This window comes from Furipterus horrens, unplaced genomic scaffold (genome assembly GCF_987537825.1).
Source record: "Furipterus horrens unplaced genomic scaffold, mFurHor1.1.pri manual_scaffold_2, whole genome shotgun sequence".
In the NCBI taxonomy this organism is placed as follows: domain Eukaryota; kingdom Metazoa; phylum Chordata; class Mammalia; order Chiroptera; family Furipteridae; genus Furipterus; species Furipterus horrens.
Window position 1 is genome coordinate 63,801,693 of NW_028327172.1, and position 15,551 is coordinate 63,817,243.

The 15,551-nt window shown below is 39.6% G+C and overlaps 1 protein-coding gene across 1 annotated transcript in view; it reads left to right on the forward strand.

Moving 5' to 3' along the window:
* MMP20 (matrix metallopeptidase 20) overlaps positions 1 to 15,551 on the forward strand; it is a 47,695-nt gene that overhangs the window by 4,680 nt on the left and 27,464 nt on the right. The window contains exons 2-6 of the mRNA XM_090267824.1: positions 3,256 to 3,503; positions 7,226 to 7,374; positions 8,840 to 8,965; positions 9,772 to 9,933; positions 11,679 to 11,820. Of these exons, the coding sequence (XP_090123950.1) occupies positions 3,256 to 3,503; positions 7,226 to 7,374; positions 8,840 to 8,965; positions 9,772 to 9,933; positions 11,679 to 11,820 (827 nt within the window). The remainder of the gene's footprint in view (positions 1 to 3,255; positions 3,504 to 7,225; positions 7,375 to 8,839; positions 8,966 to 9,771; positions 9,934 to 11,678; positions 11,821 to 15,551) is intronic.

Genomic DNA, 15,551 nt, shown 5'->3' on the forward strand with positions numbered 1-15,551 from the left:
ATCAATGAAACCAAGAGCTGTTTCTTTGAAAATACAAACAAAATTGACAAACCCTTAGCCAAACTCATCTAGGAAAAAAGGAAAAAAAACCCAAATAAATAAAATCATAAATGAAAGAGAAATAACAACTAACATCACAGAAATACAAGAAATCATTAAAGAATTCTCCAATTAGATGCCAACAAATTTGACAATCTAAAAAAAAAAAAGATAAATTTCCAGAAGCATATAACCTTCCAAGACTGAACCAGGAAGACACAGAATATCTAAACAGACCAATTACTAGCAATGAAATTGAAGCAGTAATCAAACTCCCAACAAATAAAAGTCCAGAACCAGATGGTTTCAAAGGAGAATCTATGAAATATTTTTTAAAAGAATTAATACCTATCCTTCTTAAACTATTTCAAAACATCAAAGTGGAAAGAACACTTCCAAACTCATTCTACAAAGAAAACAGCATTGCCTTAGGTCTAGTATTGTTAGGTTTTAGGGTTCGGGGGAGGTAGAGAAGGCCAGCAGCCAAATGTTGAACAAGATGGTTTACTGAGTATGCAACACAGCAGGCTGGGGTCAGGGCAGACACCAGCAGCTAGTGTCAGGACAGACCGAGTTTTTAAGGAGTTCTGAGACTTGGAATATGTAAGCAGTACAGGATAGGCTAAGTTGCCCCCTTGTACAACCAGCAGGTTGGCAGCTGGACAGTTGACATCTCCTGATAATCGCCTGAGTTTAGGGCAGCTAGGGGCAGGGGAAGTTGAAGGGACTTTCTGTAGATGGCTCAGATGGGGGAGTGGGAGTTGATTCTAAGACCAGAGAAGTTGCTAAATTCCTGAATGCAGACAAGGATACCTTTGAAGGACAGAGGCAGTCACTGGTGCCAGATGCAGAAGACTTATTTGGGGGTAGGCAGTCCCTGACACCAGCAGTTTCTATGGGGGCTTGCTAAAACCAGGCCTGGATCCCCAGAACCCAAGTCTTATGACTAAGAAGTATTACTTCACATAAATACATAATACTATATCTAACAAATCTCCTATTGTTAGACATTGAAATTGCTGCCAATGTTTTATTGTTTACATATATAAATACGTATATATAACATATAAATAAAAGTATACATAATTTATGTAGAATATTTAGTCAATATATTATATAAATACTATTCATATACAATAAAAATATATATAAATATAACATTTTATATATAATAAAAATGTATATAAACCTTTATCCACTCTTTATTTTTCTGAAATAAGTTGGGCGAGTGAAATTCCTGGGTCAACAGCAGGTTCTGATCCTGCATTTGCATGACTCTGGCTCACTCACACTTCACCTCAGCAGTCATGAACAAGTGTTTTGAATGATATATGAAAGGTTTAAGCCTTTATGTGCAAATGAAAACTTTATAACGCATGGTGAATTTTACTTGTCTCAAAGGACAAAAAGCCTGTCCCAGGAAACCTGCCGCATAGAAACAAGTTCAACCCCACATACTGAACACACCCAAAATGATTAAAAGCCTCAGTAGGGAAACAGATTGATCCTCTGCCTTTGCATAAGAAGCTGGAATATAAAGCCCCTGAAGGTTAAAAACACTGATGTATAAGGATAGTCGTCAGCAGCCGTCCGTCTCGAGAGACGATGGTGTAGCTTCTTAAGAGTCTATCTGCACCGCCGAGAATGGCTGTGCAGTCCGACTCGGGAGTGACACGGTATCTGTCTCCTCCCATGTTGAATCGACATCTTGCGATGACGCTGGAGTGTCCTCTCCAGTGAAGCTGAAGCTACAGAGCCTGGGCAGGGTGATATGGAGGGTCTGCTGTTGCCCATGCAGCAGACCCCCCCTCTCTTCGCAGCTGAAGGGTCCAAGGGAAAGACGGAGTCAATACAGCTTGGCTTCAGGTGCGCCGCAGGAGTTGCCGGTGTTGACTACAACGTCAAACCGCCTTAGGCCACCGAGTCTCACTACATCATTTTCTAAAGAAGCTTAGTGATGGTCTTGAACTTGAATCTGACTTGTTTTGTCCGCTCTTATACACTTTTGCTAGACCACCTTCTCTCTGCTGGCTCTATTAGTGCTGTATTCTGTAATTGTTTTCTCCAAAGCCAAAGGCTTTTACTTGAAGATCTGAGATTCTATACTGGTTCAAAGACACTTGTACGGCCTTTTATTTTACTTACGTGGGTGAGTAAAATAGAGGTAGTTTAAGTTTGCACTTAAATGTGAGATGATTCAGTAAACAGTTTTCGTGACTATTTTAATAAGTGTATATATCATACTGCAAACTTCCGTGAGGAATGCTGTGACTATGAGAAAATTTCCGTAGGCATATTCTGGTTACAGAAACTCAGTTTGTAAACATTCTTTTTTGGTAAATGTCTGGTACACACTGCTTAGACTGTCCAAGTATATGAAAGTCTTTTAGCTCAGTTTCTCTTTTTGCCTTTGAACATTCCTATTGTTTTTCCGAAATTTTCTTTCAGAAAGTTGCTCTTTTGAGCTTAGGCCTGTCAGTCAATAAGGATGGGGCTACTTAGGGAACATGGAAGAGAGCTTCTTAACTCAGTTTTGGACACATGCACCAGGTCAAAGAAGTCCTTATTCTTGGCAAACTATCTTAATTTATAATGTCATAGTTGGATAGACCCTGGCTGGTTTGGCTCAGTGGATTGAGCGTCGGCCTGTGAGCTAAGTGTCGCTGGTTCGATCTTCCAGTCAGGGCACATCAGAGAAGGAAAACTCTGACTCCAAAAAACCTCCGCTGCCTTGCGGCATACCTCTTCAGGGGAAAGGCTAAGGGAGTAAACCCTGACAGAAAATCTGGAGCCGGAGTCCCTAAGGCGGTATAAGGATAGTACAATACTAATAACTGTTATCAGAGAAATGGGATAATCTGTTTTGCAAAATGGGGACAGATGTCAAAAACAAATAAATAATTCACGGGAAAAAATGTTTATTTTCCTTTCATTATCTTTCTCTCTTCCAATCCTATTCATTTTAGGAAAATTATAAAATGCAGGTGAGCAAAAAGTAAATTAACTAAATTTATCACTACCAAAAGATAATCATCGTTAATAATTTGGCATACTGTATATCTTTCTAAGCTTTAGCCATGCAAATATATCTAAATTTTATCAAAAATAGAAATATACTCTACACAGTATTTTTCATATATCCAGAAGATATTGCTTGAGCATGACTGCTTCCCAGAGACTGTGCTGTAGATGTGTCAGCTTGCCTCTCCATTTCAGGCATATCTTGACAAGTATTACACAAGGAAAGGAGGGCACCAGATTGGTGAGATGGCTGCACGAGGAAGCAACTCCATAATAAAGAAGATTAAGGAGCTACAAGCATTCTTTGGCCTCCAAGTCACCGGGAAGTTAGACCGTTCCACAATGGATGTGATCAAGAGGCCTCGCTGTGGAGTCCCTGATGTGGCAAACTATCGACTCTTCCCAGGTGAACCCAAATGGAAAAAAAATACTTTGACATACAGGTAATGAGATCTGAATCTTTCCAAAATCATAGAGAAACACCCTCTCTCTTTCCTTGTTTTCTTTTAAAAAATCTTCCTTCTGATCTGTATAAATATCATGACTTGTCACAACCATAAGAAAGAATAAGAACGTTTAGGTCCAATCTTTACAAAATGACCATAGAGAATTCATTAGAAAATATGATCTCAGGATTATGTAATGGCTGGCCATTTCAGGTATTACAATTTTGCCAGTTAGAGACAACACATTTATCTTTAAAGAAAGATAATCTAGTCTAGGGTTAATAACCTGGCAGTATCAAGCAGCATTGTTAAAACAACCTGTTCACTCAGAAGGGTATGAAAAAATTCACTTATCAATAAATTAATTGTTTTCATGGATTTGAAGAGTCATTTGTTGATGACTTATTAAATACCTACTGCAGGCATTCAATTTTGGAGGCAATTTGTCCTTTATCTGTCGGCCCTTAGCCCCAGGCTCACCATTCTTACACTATATGCTCCCCTCCACCTCCACACTCCTTGGTCATCCCCTGGCTCCCTCCTGCCTGGAGCAAGGATTCTGTGCAGTCTGAGGGGACACGCCCAGTAGTAACCTCATCCTCTCTGTGCTACAGGTCATCACACAAGAGTTCCTTCCCAGCAGCCTGCTCCCACTGCTGGGGCCAGCACAGGCCTCCTTTGCAGGTCTGCCGGAGTTGGACCATCCATGGTGCTCATCCCTCCACCTGAGGGTGGGGTTGGAAGCAGGTTGAGCGCCCTTTGACCTGTGGATCTCTCGCATGCCACACAGAGGCAGCTTTGGAAAAAGAAGGGCAGCCCCATTTCTATTTTTTGCCCCAGGCTTTGCAAACATGGGGATTTTCCTTCCAGGCAGAAAAGCAGAGCAAGCAAACAGCCCGGGGGAGTGGAATGCCTGGTTTGTGGGCGTAGGGCCTTGGGCACTGCCGGAGTAGAGGGCTCAGGGAGGGCAGTGGCTGGACTTGAAGATGTAGGGGAGCCCCGAGGGCAGCTAGAACATGAGGCAAAGCAGTTTGAACTTGATCCCAGGGTAATGGAGAGCCAGACTAGGGTCAGGATCGTATTTCACTGTTTGGACAAGCACATCTGGTAGATATCTGGGCATGGAGAAAGAATGGACTGTTAAACAGTCCCAGCAGTGCTGTGCTGGAGCTGGCTACTAACAGCTCCCAAGAGCCAATCCGTAAATTTTCTGCAGTTTTGCAGCCAGTTGTTAAGTTTTCAAGAATTTTGTGAGCTGGTTGGTAAACAAAGCTATTATTAAAAGTTAAATTTATATAACCTTACAATGAAGTAAATTATATGAAAAGCAAAGCTAATGAAAACATTGCTTTTTAATTATTGTACTACATTTATCTATGTTCCTAAAGTCATTTACTTATATTTTATCTGTATCATGAAAATGATGTGCCCTTGCTCAATTCTTCCCAACTTTGTGTTCCGTGGTGACAAGTTGGCAGCTTGAAATTAGCCACAATGAGAATGTTTACAGTATAAAAATCTGCAAACTTTACAAATCAAGAATTCTCATCACAGAGCCAGTTGTTAAACTGCACCAGTACACCCGTTGGTCCCTGGGATCAAATTAGGGCCATACTAGGCCACTCGTTAGCTGCTATTAGCTTATGAGCCCATAAGGTGGGGCTCTGAACATAGTTATTAGTCGGCTTCAGTTTAAGAAGCACATAAAAATCGAAGCATTTGTTCCCCTTACGGAAGAAGAATCCTTATGGCACAGTGATTATGAGATAATGAAGGGTAAGACAGAAAAAAATTATTTAAAGCCATGGAATCTTGTTCAACATTTTCTTAAACTGCATCACTGAATTTTAGTCTATAAATATGTACAGCAAAAACAAAAGGCATAGATCAGGATAATTTGGGACTTGGGCAAGTGTAATATTCTTGTGATAAGTTGGGCAGCCTCAAACCCCCTCAACACCCACACTGCGCATCCACTCATGCTCTGGCCCCTCATGAGAGGCTTAGTACTCTATATAGCTGCTCAATTCCAGAATAATTTCTTAGAGAATTTAAAAAGACAAAATAAATCAGTGCTTATGTGCATAAGCTTTGAAGTCAGATAGAATTGGGCTCAAATCCTGAAAAGTCATAAAATGTAGATTACTATTATTAACTCTTACAGTGTTGTGAGAATTAGAGGGGATATCACATTAAAGAGTGCTTAGAACAATGTCTAGCCCTCAGTATGTGATCAAAGAGTATTAGCTATTATCACTATTGCTTTACTAATCTCTATAGCTTGGTGCTCCTCTCTATTTTCTTTTCTCTACATTCTCTTCTGGTGCTCTACCTTTCTCTGTCCCTGCCTTCTCCACCCCAACACACAGTCAGCTCAAAGATATGGCTGCCTTGTCAATAATGTGTGGGAAATTCAAGGTGCTAACTGCACAGAATTGTGATAAATCGCAGATTCTTCTTAAGCAGTGGGCTTGGCATATTTTGAAAGCACCAAATGGTCCCTTTAAGGGTCCTTCTGGTCCTCCCCTTCAATTTGTAGTTTTTGGCCCCAACCCCTGGGGTTGAAGATCTAGTTTCTTCCCTCTCCAGGGCTGAGTTGAGCTAATTACTATCCTCTCTATGAGACATGGTCCCTTTTGGGGGGTTCACAGGATTACCTCTGTTGGTTTCTGATTGAAATCGTATCACCTGCATCCAAATAACCTACAATACTTGTAAAAATGCAGGTTTCTGAATCACACCTGAGCATTTAAAAATCTCCCTGGGTAGTTACCATGGGTCCTAAAATTTGAGAACCACCGAGGAGGCCCTAAAACCACTAGCTTTTATTCATTAATTAATCCACTCATCAAGTATATTTGCTAAATACCTGGTATGTGCAACATACTGGATTAGGAGCTGGAGAAAGAGAGAAAGGAAGCTCCTCAGTCCTGCTCTCCAGGTTGGCTCTCATAGACCTAGCTTCTCCTGCTTTAGCCGTGATTCCATCCCAGCCCAGGTCCCAGGTAGAAGGTCCCCTCTCCAGCTCTGTCTTTGCATGCTGTGTGAACCCCCCACCCCAACCCCACAAGGCGCCAGAGTAGCATGTGCTGGAGAACCACCTGCTCTCTCTACCACTATTTGTCCCCCCAAAAAAGCTCTATTGTTTTCTGCCTGTAGATGTCACTGTCACGCCAGGGCTTGATGAAAGACAAGCCTTTTTCAGTTCCAGCGAGCACTTCCTCTTTTAAAGTGCATTATTTAAGAAAGTAAATATTCCCCCATGGCCCTGGGGAAATCCTGATGGCCTTTGAATATGAGTTTGCAAAACCTCCAAACTCCACATTTTTATCTTTTACAATTGAAAAATTTCAGTCCCTTATGGGGAAAAAGAAATCTCTTCTCAATTAAAACCACTAAAGGGGAAATGGACTTCTTGGTACTGGTAAAGTTACATGGTATTATTTTTCAAAATTAATTATAATATTGTAACCATGAAAGACAAACGTTTTCAGCATCAGATTATTTTAACTCTTTAATTTCTTCATTTTATTTTTCTTGTTTGACATGTTTTAGTAATTAAACAAATGTAAAAGCAAAGTAAGAATTGTTGTTTTGAAGGAAAAAATCTAAATTGTAGATTTATGTTTAATATTTAAATCTTAATACAAGTAATATAATTCTTGGCTTCTTCACTTAGCACTTACTAAAAGAATAACATGTTCCTTCTGTTTTCACAGAATATCCAAATACACATCCTCCATGACTTCTGCTGATGTAGACAAGGCAGTAGAGATGGCCTTGCAGGCCTGGAGTAGCGCTATTCCTCTGAACTTTGTGAGAATAAATTCAGGAGAAGCAGATATTATGATATCTTTTGAAACAGGAGGTACTGTGGTGCTTCTTGGACTTTGTCTACTAACCCAGAGGAGAAATGTTCCAATACTATTCCTTCTACAATACTTAAGTCAAGTGATCAGCACCATCCTTCTCCACAGAGTAGTGTGATAGTCAGAGGCCAAGATCATGGCAAAGTCACGATCTTCATCTGGCCAGAAAACAGAACCAGAGGAGTTCTCAGTATTTTTTGTCATCATTAGGCTGAGCTATGGAATGGACTAAGTCATCAGTTTTCATTGTGGTTTTGCCCCATTAATGACATAGTCTGTCTGATTTAGCTTTCCCATTGGTTGGGGGACTGTATGACCTCATGCCATTCCCATAATGATGTTCATTGCTTTATATCCCCTTCCATATTAGCCAAGAATCTCCCACCTTGAATTCTCACTAAAGGCAACAAATTTTACCTTGGCCCTGACAGCTTTACCCCTGCAACAGTGGGTAGGGGAGGAGCATTGCTGTCTTGCCCCCACTTGCAGACTATGTTGGAAATCACTGGGCCTGCCTCCAACTTACCCACTTCTCCATCCCCCACTCACCCTGGTAAGAAGTAGAGGCATAACTTTCACAGAGATTGGTAGAGCACTCTAAGCTTTGTTCAGCGAAATCTTGTCTAGATAGTAGAGAGAAGAAAGGCCATGAAATTCCTTTCTCTTCTTAGCTTCTAATAGGTCAACTAAGTGAGTGCCACTGCCTCTTACCCTCCAGGGATAACATTTCTAAGTGTTCTTATTTCAAGTCTTGATGTTAATTTTCATCTGATGTCACTGGGGAAAACCATGCTTAGAAGCTAAGAGAGAGAAGATCAAGCAAATTCTGAGTATAAACCCTTTAGAGATGGCCTACAGTGGTACCTGTTCCTCTCAGAGGACCATGGCCACCCCTAGTAAAGAGGCAGGACATTGTGATCCAGGGAAGCTTTAGGGGCCACGGAGTTAACATTTTTTATGTTGTGCCTTGTCCCCTAAAATACAGAGAAATTTTTGACACTTTCTTAAATTGTATTGTATTGGCCTGTACAAACAGAAAGCACATACATGTTCAGTCTGCTGTGACTGTCTTAGCTAAATCATATGTTGAAAGCTGCACTCTATCAATGTATTCGAATTCCTATCAGTGGAAGAGATGGCTGTCAAATGACCATCTGTGCTTTCTCCATTCATAAACTGTGACATGGGCATGATTCACAGTAGGTCACACTCCAACGAACATATATCAAAATAAAAACAGTAACAGAATTTTTTTTATTCTTAATGCTTACTATCTTTGAAATATAAAATAGCCTTCTAATTTTCCAATTGACATTAAACTAATTTTTTAAATGAATATTGAAAATCTATTTGTATGAGAAGTATCAGTGCTATTCAAAAAGTTGTCCATTCCCTGTAATGCTATGTACCCCTCAGATAACTAGAAGTACTAAATGCTGTTGGTATCTCTCCCCACTTGTTTAGATCATGGGGATTCCTACCCATTTGATGGGCCTCGAGGGACTCTAGCCCATGCATTTGCACCTGGAGAAGGCCTGGGAGGAGATACACATTTCGACAATGCTGAGAAGTGGACTATGGGAATGAATGGTATATATGCACAATTCACCATAACCTGGAAAATATTGTACCTTCTTCTGGGCCTCCATCATGAAACCTTGAGGTTCAACGTCCCAAGCCACCCTTTAACTAGGGAGGCTGGCTAGGAAAAACAAGTAAGCCAAAAATCCAAAAGGGAACATCGTAAGGGAAAGACCCCCCATCTGTCATGCTGTAGATGTGTCTGATCTCTGGTTCACAGCTAAATCTCAGGAAGCAGCAGGCCCCACCTCCACATGCAGCTCTGTTGCTTCACCTCCATAGTATTTATTGTTTCTTACTTGTACTTGGAAATAGGCTGCATTTGGAAATGACCTGAGGGAATCAGTGCTCTCCTGAGGAGTGTTGGGAATGGGTATAAAAGTTCCAGAACAGCGTGCATGTCACCTGGAAAGCTGCAGTGTGAAACGTGTGGATAAAGAGAAGTAGGCCATAATAGCAGAGAACTCGTAAAGCATTTGTGGCCTATATCTCTATATTATTGCCACTATTTTCATTTTGCCACTATTAGCTCTGATTAGACCCCTTTTATCAACTGCCTTGCATTACTGACAATGAACAAAATGGATTGATTTACATTTCCCTCTTCCTCCATACCCAAGCCTCTCCTAGCCAAGGGGGAAAGAACTAAAGTAAGCAAAACTAAGTGCCAGAATAACCTACCAACCTTTGAATAATACAATTATGAAAAGAAAATAAGTTAACTTGAATTGGGTGTAAAGTCTCCTGTAAAGACAGAAGATATTAAAAATAAAACCCTGTGTTGATGCTGTCTTTTCCTCTCTCATATTGTCTAGGTTTTAATTTATTCACTGTTGCTGCTCATGAATTTGGCCATGCACTGGGCCTGGCCCATTCCACAGACCCTTCAGCGCTGATGTACCCAACTTATAAGTACCAGCATCCCTATGGATTTCACCTCCCCAAGGATGATGTGAAAGGGATCCAGGCATTGTATGGTACAATCACTACATTCTTTGACAACTAACCCTAAAAGTAACAAGCATGTACTCACCAACTTAGAGAAAGTATACATAGCCAGGAGTTACCTGCAGAGGTAAAGATTAAGTTAGAGACCACAGCCCCAACTAATGTCCCCTTGTGAAGAGCTTCTTTGCCAAATAGGAATATTGCTTTCTTCGAAGATGTGCAATTAAATTTTACATCTTTTCTCTGGAATATATTGCTCCCACAATGACTGTAGAAAATATAATCATTTATTTTTTTGAGTGTAGATCAGGGTTTAGACTTTGGGAGGAGATGGATATATTATCATTCATAAATTTGGTGCTTACCCATTTTCAGATAAGTGGCTTTATCTTTCTAAAAACTGTAATTATGATGATAATAACTACATCACTCAGTTGCATAGGCTATCTGGAGTTTACAAAAATATGTCATGAGTCATCCTACACCATCCTTATGACCAGCCTTTGGGGTGTGAAGTGTTTTCCTCATTTGATAGCTGAGAAAGCTAAGGCTCAATGACAGTAAGTATTCCAAGATACCCAAAATGATCTCGTGTTAACATTCTTTCAAACATAATAAAGGATTACTAGAGACTCTATATCCAACTTCCTTAACACTGTTAGACCTTGAACCTTTTCCTTTACTGGATAAAAGGCAGAAATATCTTGAAACTTATTTTCTTTTAAGCCTTGGGAGCTGGGTTTCCAGTCTTTCCTTGTCCCCAGAGGCAATGGCTCAGGCAACATCAGCTCATTCTCCTGTAGCTGGCAGACAGTTCCTCAGGAATAGAGAATGGAAGATAACAGCTCACCAGCAGTTCTCCCAAGAAGCACCTCCTTGCTTTACAAGAAGATCCACCAAAGGATGCCTCCCTGGCCCTCCCCCACCAATTTATTCACTTACATATAAGGCAGGGGATGCAGGGAAGGTGAATTAGTGAGAATAATAAGCCTTGGCTGTTGAAATAAACACCTCCAGAATCTTGGTGGCTTAGCATAATGAACAATAAAATTGATTTCTTATTCACACAAAGACCAATTCAGATAGTATGACTGTTGGATAGCCCTTCTCTACACAGTGACACAATGTATTGACATCTTTTAGTTTCCATATCCTTTATCTCATAGTGCTTCACTTCTATCCACAAGGGTTCAAAAGTTTGGGGAAGTCATCCTCTATTCAAAAGTTTCTTGGCCTGTGAGATATTCATATCACAGATGATACCTTTAAATATCAAACCCCTTCAATGTACATCAATGCCACAGAATTCTCAGTCTTTCCTGTGTACCTAGAAGCGGATGAAAATACATTAAGAAAATATTCCTCTTAATGAGAACAAAGTACTTAATTACAAAGAAACAATCAATGGCAACCTTTAAAATACATTTCTAATTTGGAACACCTGCAGCTATCAAAAAAATTATGTCTGATAATAAAATAATAGCTACCATTCTTTGAACATTTACTATGTGCCAAGAATGGTACTAAGTCCTTTCAAGCACTACTGAATTCTCACAAAAACCTGAGGTAGTTACTGTTATTGCCCTTCCCATGTTACTAATGAGAAAACTGAGGCTTTGAGAGATTAAATTCTTTGCCCATTTATCACACAACTCAGTACCTAGTGAAGCTGAATTTGTCACCTTGTCAAATACAGTGAAAGGGGGTCTCTGGGGCAGAAGGGTACAGACTCCAGATTCCTGGTGCCATTTAACCAAGTCACTTTGAATCCTAGGACCTCGGAAAACATTCCCAGGAAAGCCCACTGTGCCAAATGTCCCCCCTCATAATCCGTCCATCCCTGACCTCTGTGACTCCAGCTCATCCTTTGATGCAGTGACAATGCTGGGCAAGGAGCTCCTACTCTTCAAGGATCGGTAAGCCTAACATGCTTAAGACAACGAGGTGGTCCTAAAAGTGTGAAGAAAAATAATTTATAAACTTTTTCACTCAAGCAACATCTCATTCTTCCATGTCCAAGAATTTTGATTTTCATCTTTATTTTATATATGTATACAGGGTGCGAAAAAAAGTAGCTTTACAGTTGTGAGTATGTGAAATAGTTAATTTTGTATTATCATTTATTAATTATTGCATTCTTTTCCATATGAACAACTGGAAACCTACTTTTGCCCCACCCTGTATATTATTCCATTGAATAGATATAACATTACCCATTTAACCAATTCATACTTATGAACACCTAGATTATTCCAAATTTTAAAAAATTATAAACAGCTTAAACTAAATCTTTAAAATGGATGGGCATCTACTTTTCAAAGGTAAATTAGAGCAAGAGCTCAGGAATGCAGGCTTTAGTATCAGGTTAAGCTGGTTTAAGTTCTGACCCTGCTTCTTGCTGATCAGGTGACCCTAGGCAAGTAATGCACCAAACACAGTGATCATTCAATAAAGACTTAGGAGTGAGAATCAAAAATTATGTACAATGAACTGAGGCTTGAAAACTTGAGGTATTTTTATTATTATTTTTATTAATTCTTTTTTATGAAGACATTGATTATTGACTTTTTTATTGACTATTACCGAAAGTAAACCTAAACAGAATTGATAGGTGTTGATTCCAGAGTGATTGGCAAGAAACCAAGCAGGAGGAGGCTGGAACACCATGCTAAGTAATAATAGCTTCATCTAAAGACTAATGTTGTCAGATTTTATATCCTATTTCCCAGACAGGTGCATGTAGCACTCACTCAGTGATAAAGAAATGAGATGCTAGCCATGGTATAGCATGTAGCTTATTCTTTTGATGAATATCTGTGGTAAAGACAAAGGCATCAGTGAAGTTAAAGATATTATGCCTTTCCATGCAATTATAATTGTTTTCTTAAAAAGCAAAAAATAAAAAATAAAAAAAGCTTCTATCTAACTATAAGCATTTAGCAATTACTGATGACTGTTTTAAATAGTACATCTTTTGACAAAGTGTTGACTGTAAATACTGAGGCTGAGAATAGGAGAAGCATAGATGAAAGACACTTAGAAATAAGTGGTCTGTGAGGGATTATGGGCAGTCCCCTTCTAGCACTGGATTTGCTACTAACTCCCCATGGGAACTTGAATCGCTTCCACCATTTTAAAATGAGGTGTTGTCTGATATTAATAGTGACTTTAGTGTGTTCAGTACTTACTATCTAAACACCTGTTATCAAATCCTTACAATGGCCCTGTGATATATCAATTATTATTCTCTTCTTATAAGACACAAAAAGGATAAGCGGCTTGTTCAAAAACACACTGCTGGTGAGGGGTAAAGCAGGGACCCACACCTACACTGTCCTATGGCAGGGCCTGTGCTCCTAACTACCGTGCTCTACTGCCTTCTACTATGTCGTCCAGAGAAAGAATCTCATGACTGTATAACTCTGATCCCTTACAAGCTGTCACCAACAGTCCCAAAGTGCTTGCTAAGCCTGGACAAAGAACAAAGAACAAAGAATTCTTTCAAGTCACAGCTACAGTGGCAACCTGGGGGCCATTATGAAAGAGCTCCCAGTCTATTCTCTTCCACCCACAAGCCCGGAATTCCCCACCACCAATAATAATCTGTTGATGAGACATTTCAAACTGTGGATGTAATAACCACATTGTTTGTTTCCAAAGCAAGATGGAATGCAGTACCTTTTGAAGTCACTGTGAGATTGTTACATATTGTCCATAGTGTATAAAGGTACATTGGTACATTCAAATGTTCTGTTTAAAGAAAAATAAACTTCAGGCATAATAAGTTGAAAGCCATACATATTTAACTTGTATATATTTATTCTTTATAATATATGACAATATTGAGACTGCCCCAAGTTTCTTCAGGCACTTAGGGAGGAGTAGAGGTAAATGACTGCATTACAGCCATACCAAAATTATATCTGCATCTCTCAGGTTATTCTGAGTTTTACACAATGTCATTGTAAGAATAAAATCAAGAATATCACAATCAGCTATAGACCTTAGAGGAATAATAGCATTTTACAAATGAAATAAATATAGAAGTTGATCATGTCCAAATTCTTTGTTTTAGAGCTAAGAAAGCTAGACCAGGTCTCCCTGTTGAGCAGACCCTCTACTGCAAACCTGGTCTTCTGACTCCTAGTTTTGAGTTGATCCTATCACTTATATAGAAAATCTTCTGATTATGCAGTGGAACCTCCGATAGAAGCACTACGTGATTTGAATGAACTTATGCCCTTTGACTGGATGCATATGAGTTAGTAGGAAAGCACTCACGGTTGCTCCTGTGCTCCTGAGCTCTTGCCTGCCGGTCAGCCAAACAGCCACCAGCTGTTTGATAGGCTTCTCTACGTTCTGTTTTATACTCAGAGTAGGATTCTTTATTTAAAAATATTTGTGTCTTACATTAGAATGCAAAGAAAGACATTCTTAAGGATATGCTAACCCCCAAGGGAATTGACATGAAGTATCAATGAAAAAGGCACTCTGGGGGGGGGGGGGGGGACGGGACGGGTACCAGCAGGACTCAGGCAGTAATCTGGTGGGAAGAATAATGGGGCAAAAGAGTCAAAAGTAGCAGCATAATTCACATAAATAGGAAAATCAAGATTTGTTGGGCACATGAAGAAAAACTGAATGTTAGATGTGTTGAATTGCAGGTGATGATTATTCTAGTGGAGTTTTATAAAAATAAGCTAGTGCTCAGAGGAGAGTTGAAGGCTTTGTAGATTATGGACTCTCCCATATGGAGGAGATGATTAAAGGTGTGAAAATAAACTCCAATAATAATAATAATAACTGACATTTACTACTTCCTACTATGCTTCTTAATTCCTATACCATCTCCCTCCCTTTCCCCCCTTCCACCTCCCTGCTGACCTCTCCCCAAAATGTTGCGCATACCTATAATTCTTTTCACACTCTCATTGCCTACTTAGTTTGCCTTTGTTTCAATTCCCTAGTTTCTGTTGTTGGTTGTTGTGATACAGTTTTCATTTTAATGTTCATAGTTTTGATCCTCCTTCTCCTAAACAAGTCCCTTTAACATCTCACATAACAGTGGTTTTGATCGATGAACTCCTTCAGTTTTACTTTGTCCTGGAAGCACTTTCTCTGCCCTTCTATTCTGAATGACAGCTTTGCTGGATAGAGTAATCGTGGTTGTAGGTTTTTGCTTTTCATTACTTTGAATATTTCTTGCTAGTCCCTTCTTGCCTGCAGAGTTTCTTTTGAGAAATCAGCTGATAATCTTATTGGGACCCCTTTGTACATAATTCTCTTCTTCTCTCTTGCTGCTTTTAAGATTCTCTCTTTATCCTTAATTTTTGACATTTAGATTATAATGTGTCTTGGTGTGTTTCTCCCTGGGTCCAGTTTTTATTGGAACTCTTTGTGCTTCCTGGACCTGTAAGTCTACTTCCTTTCCCAAGTTTGGGAAGTTCTGCTTCATTATTTTTTCACGTAATTTTTCCATTTCTAGTTCTTATTCACCTTCCGGCAACCTTATAATTCAGATGTTGGCTTGCTTATAGCTGTCCCAGAGGTTTCTGAGCCTCTCCTCATTTTCCTCACTTTTTGTTTTCTCTTTCTGCACTGGTTGACTGTTTGTTCCTTCCCTATGTTCTGATTTGTTGATTTGATC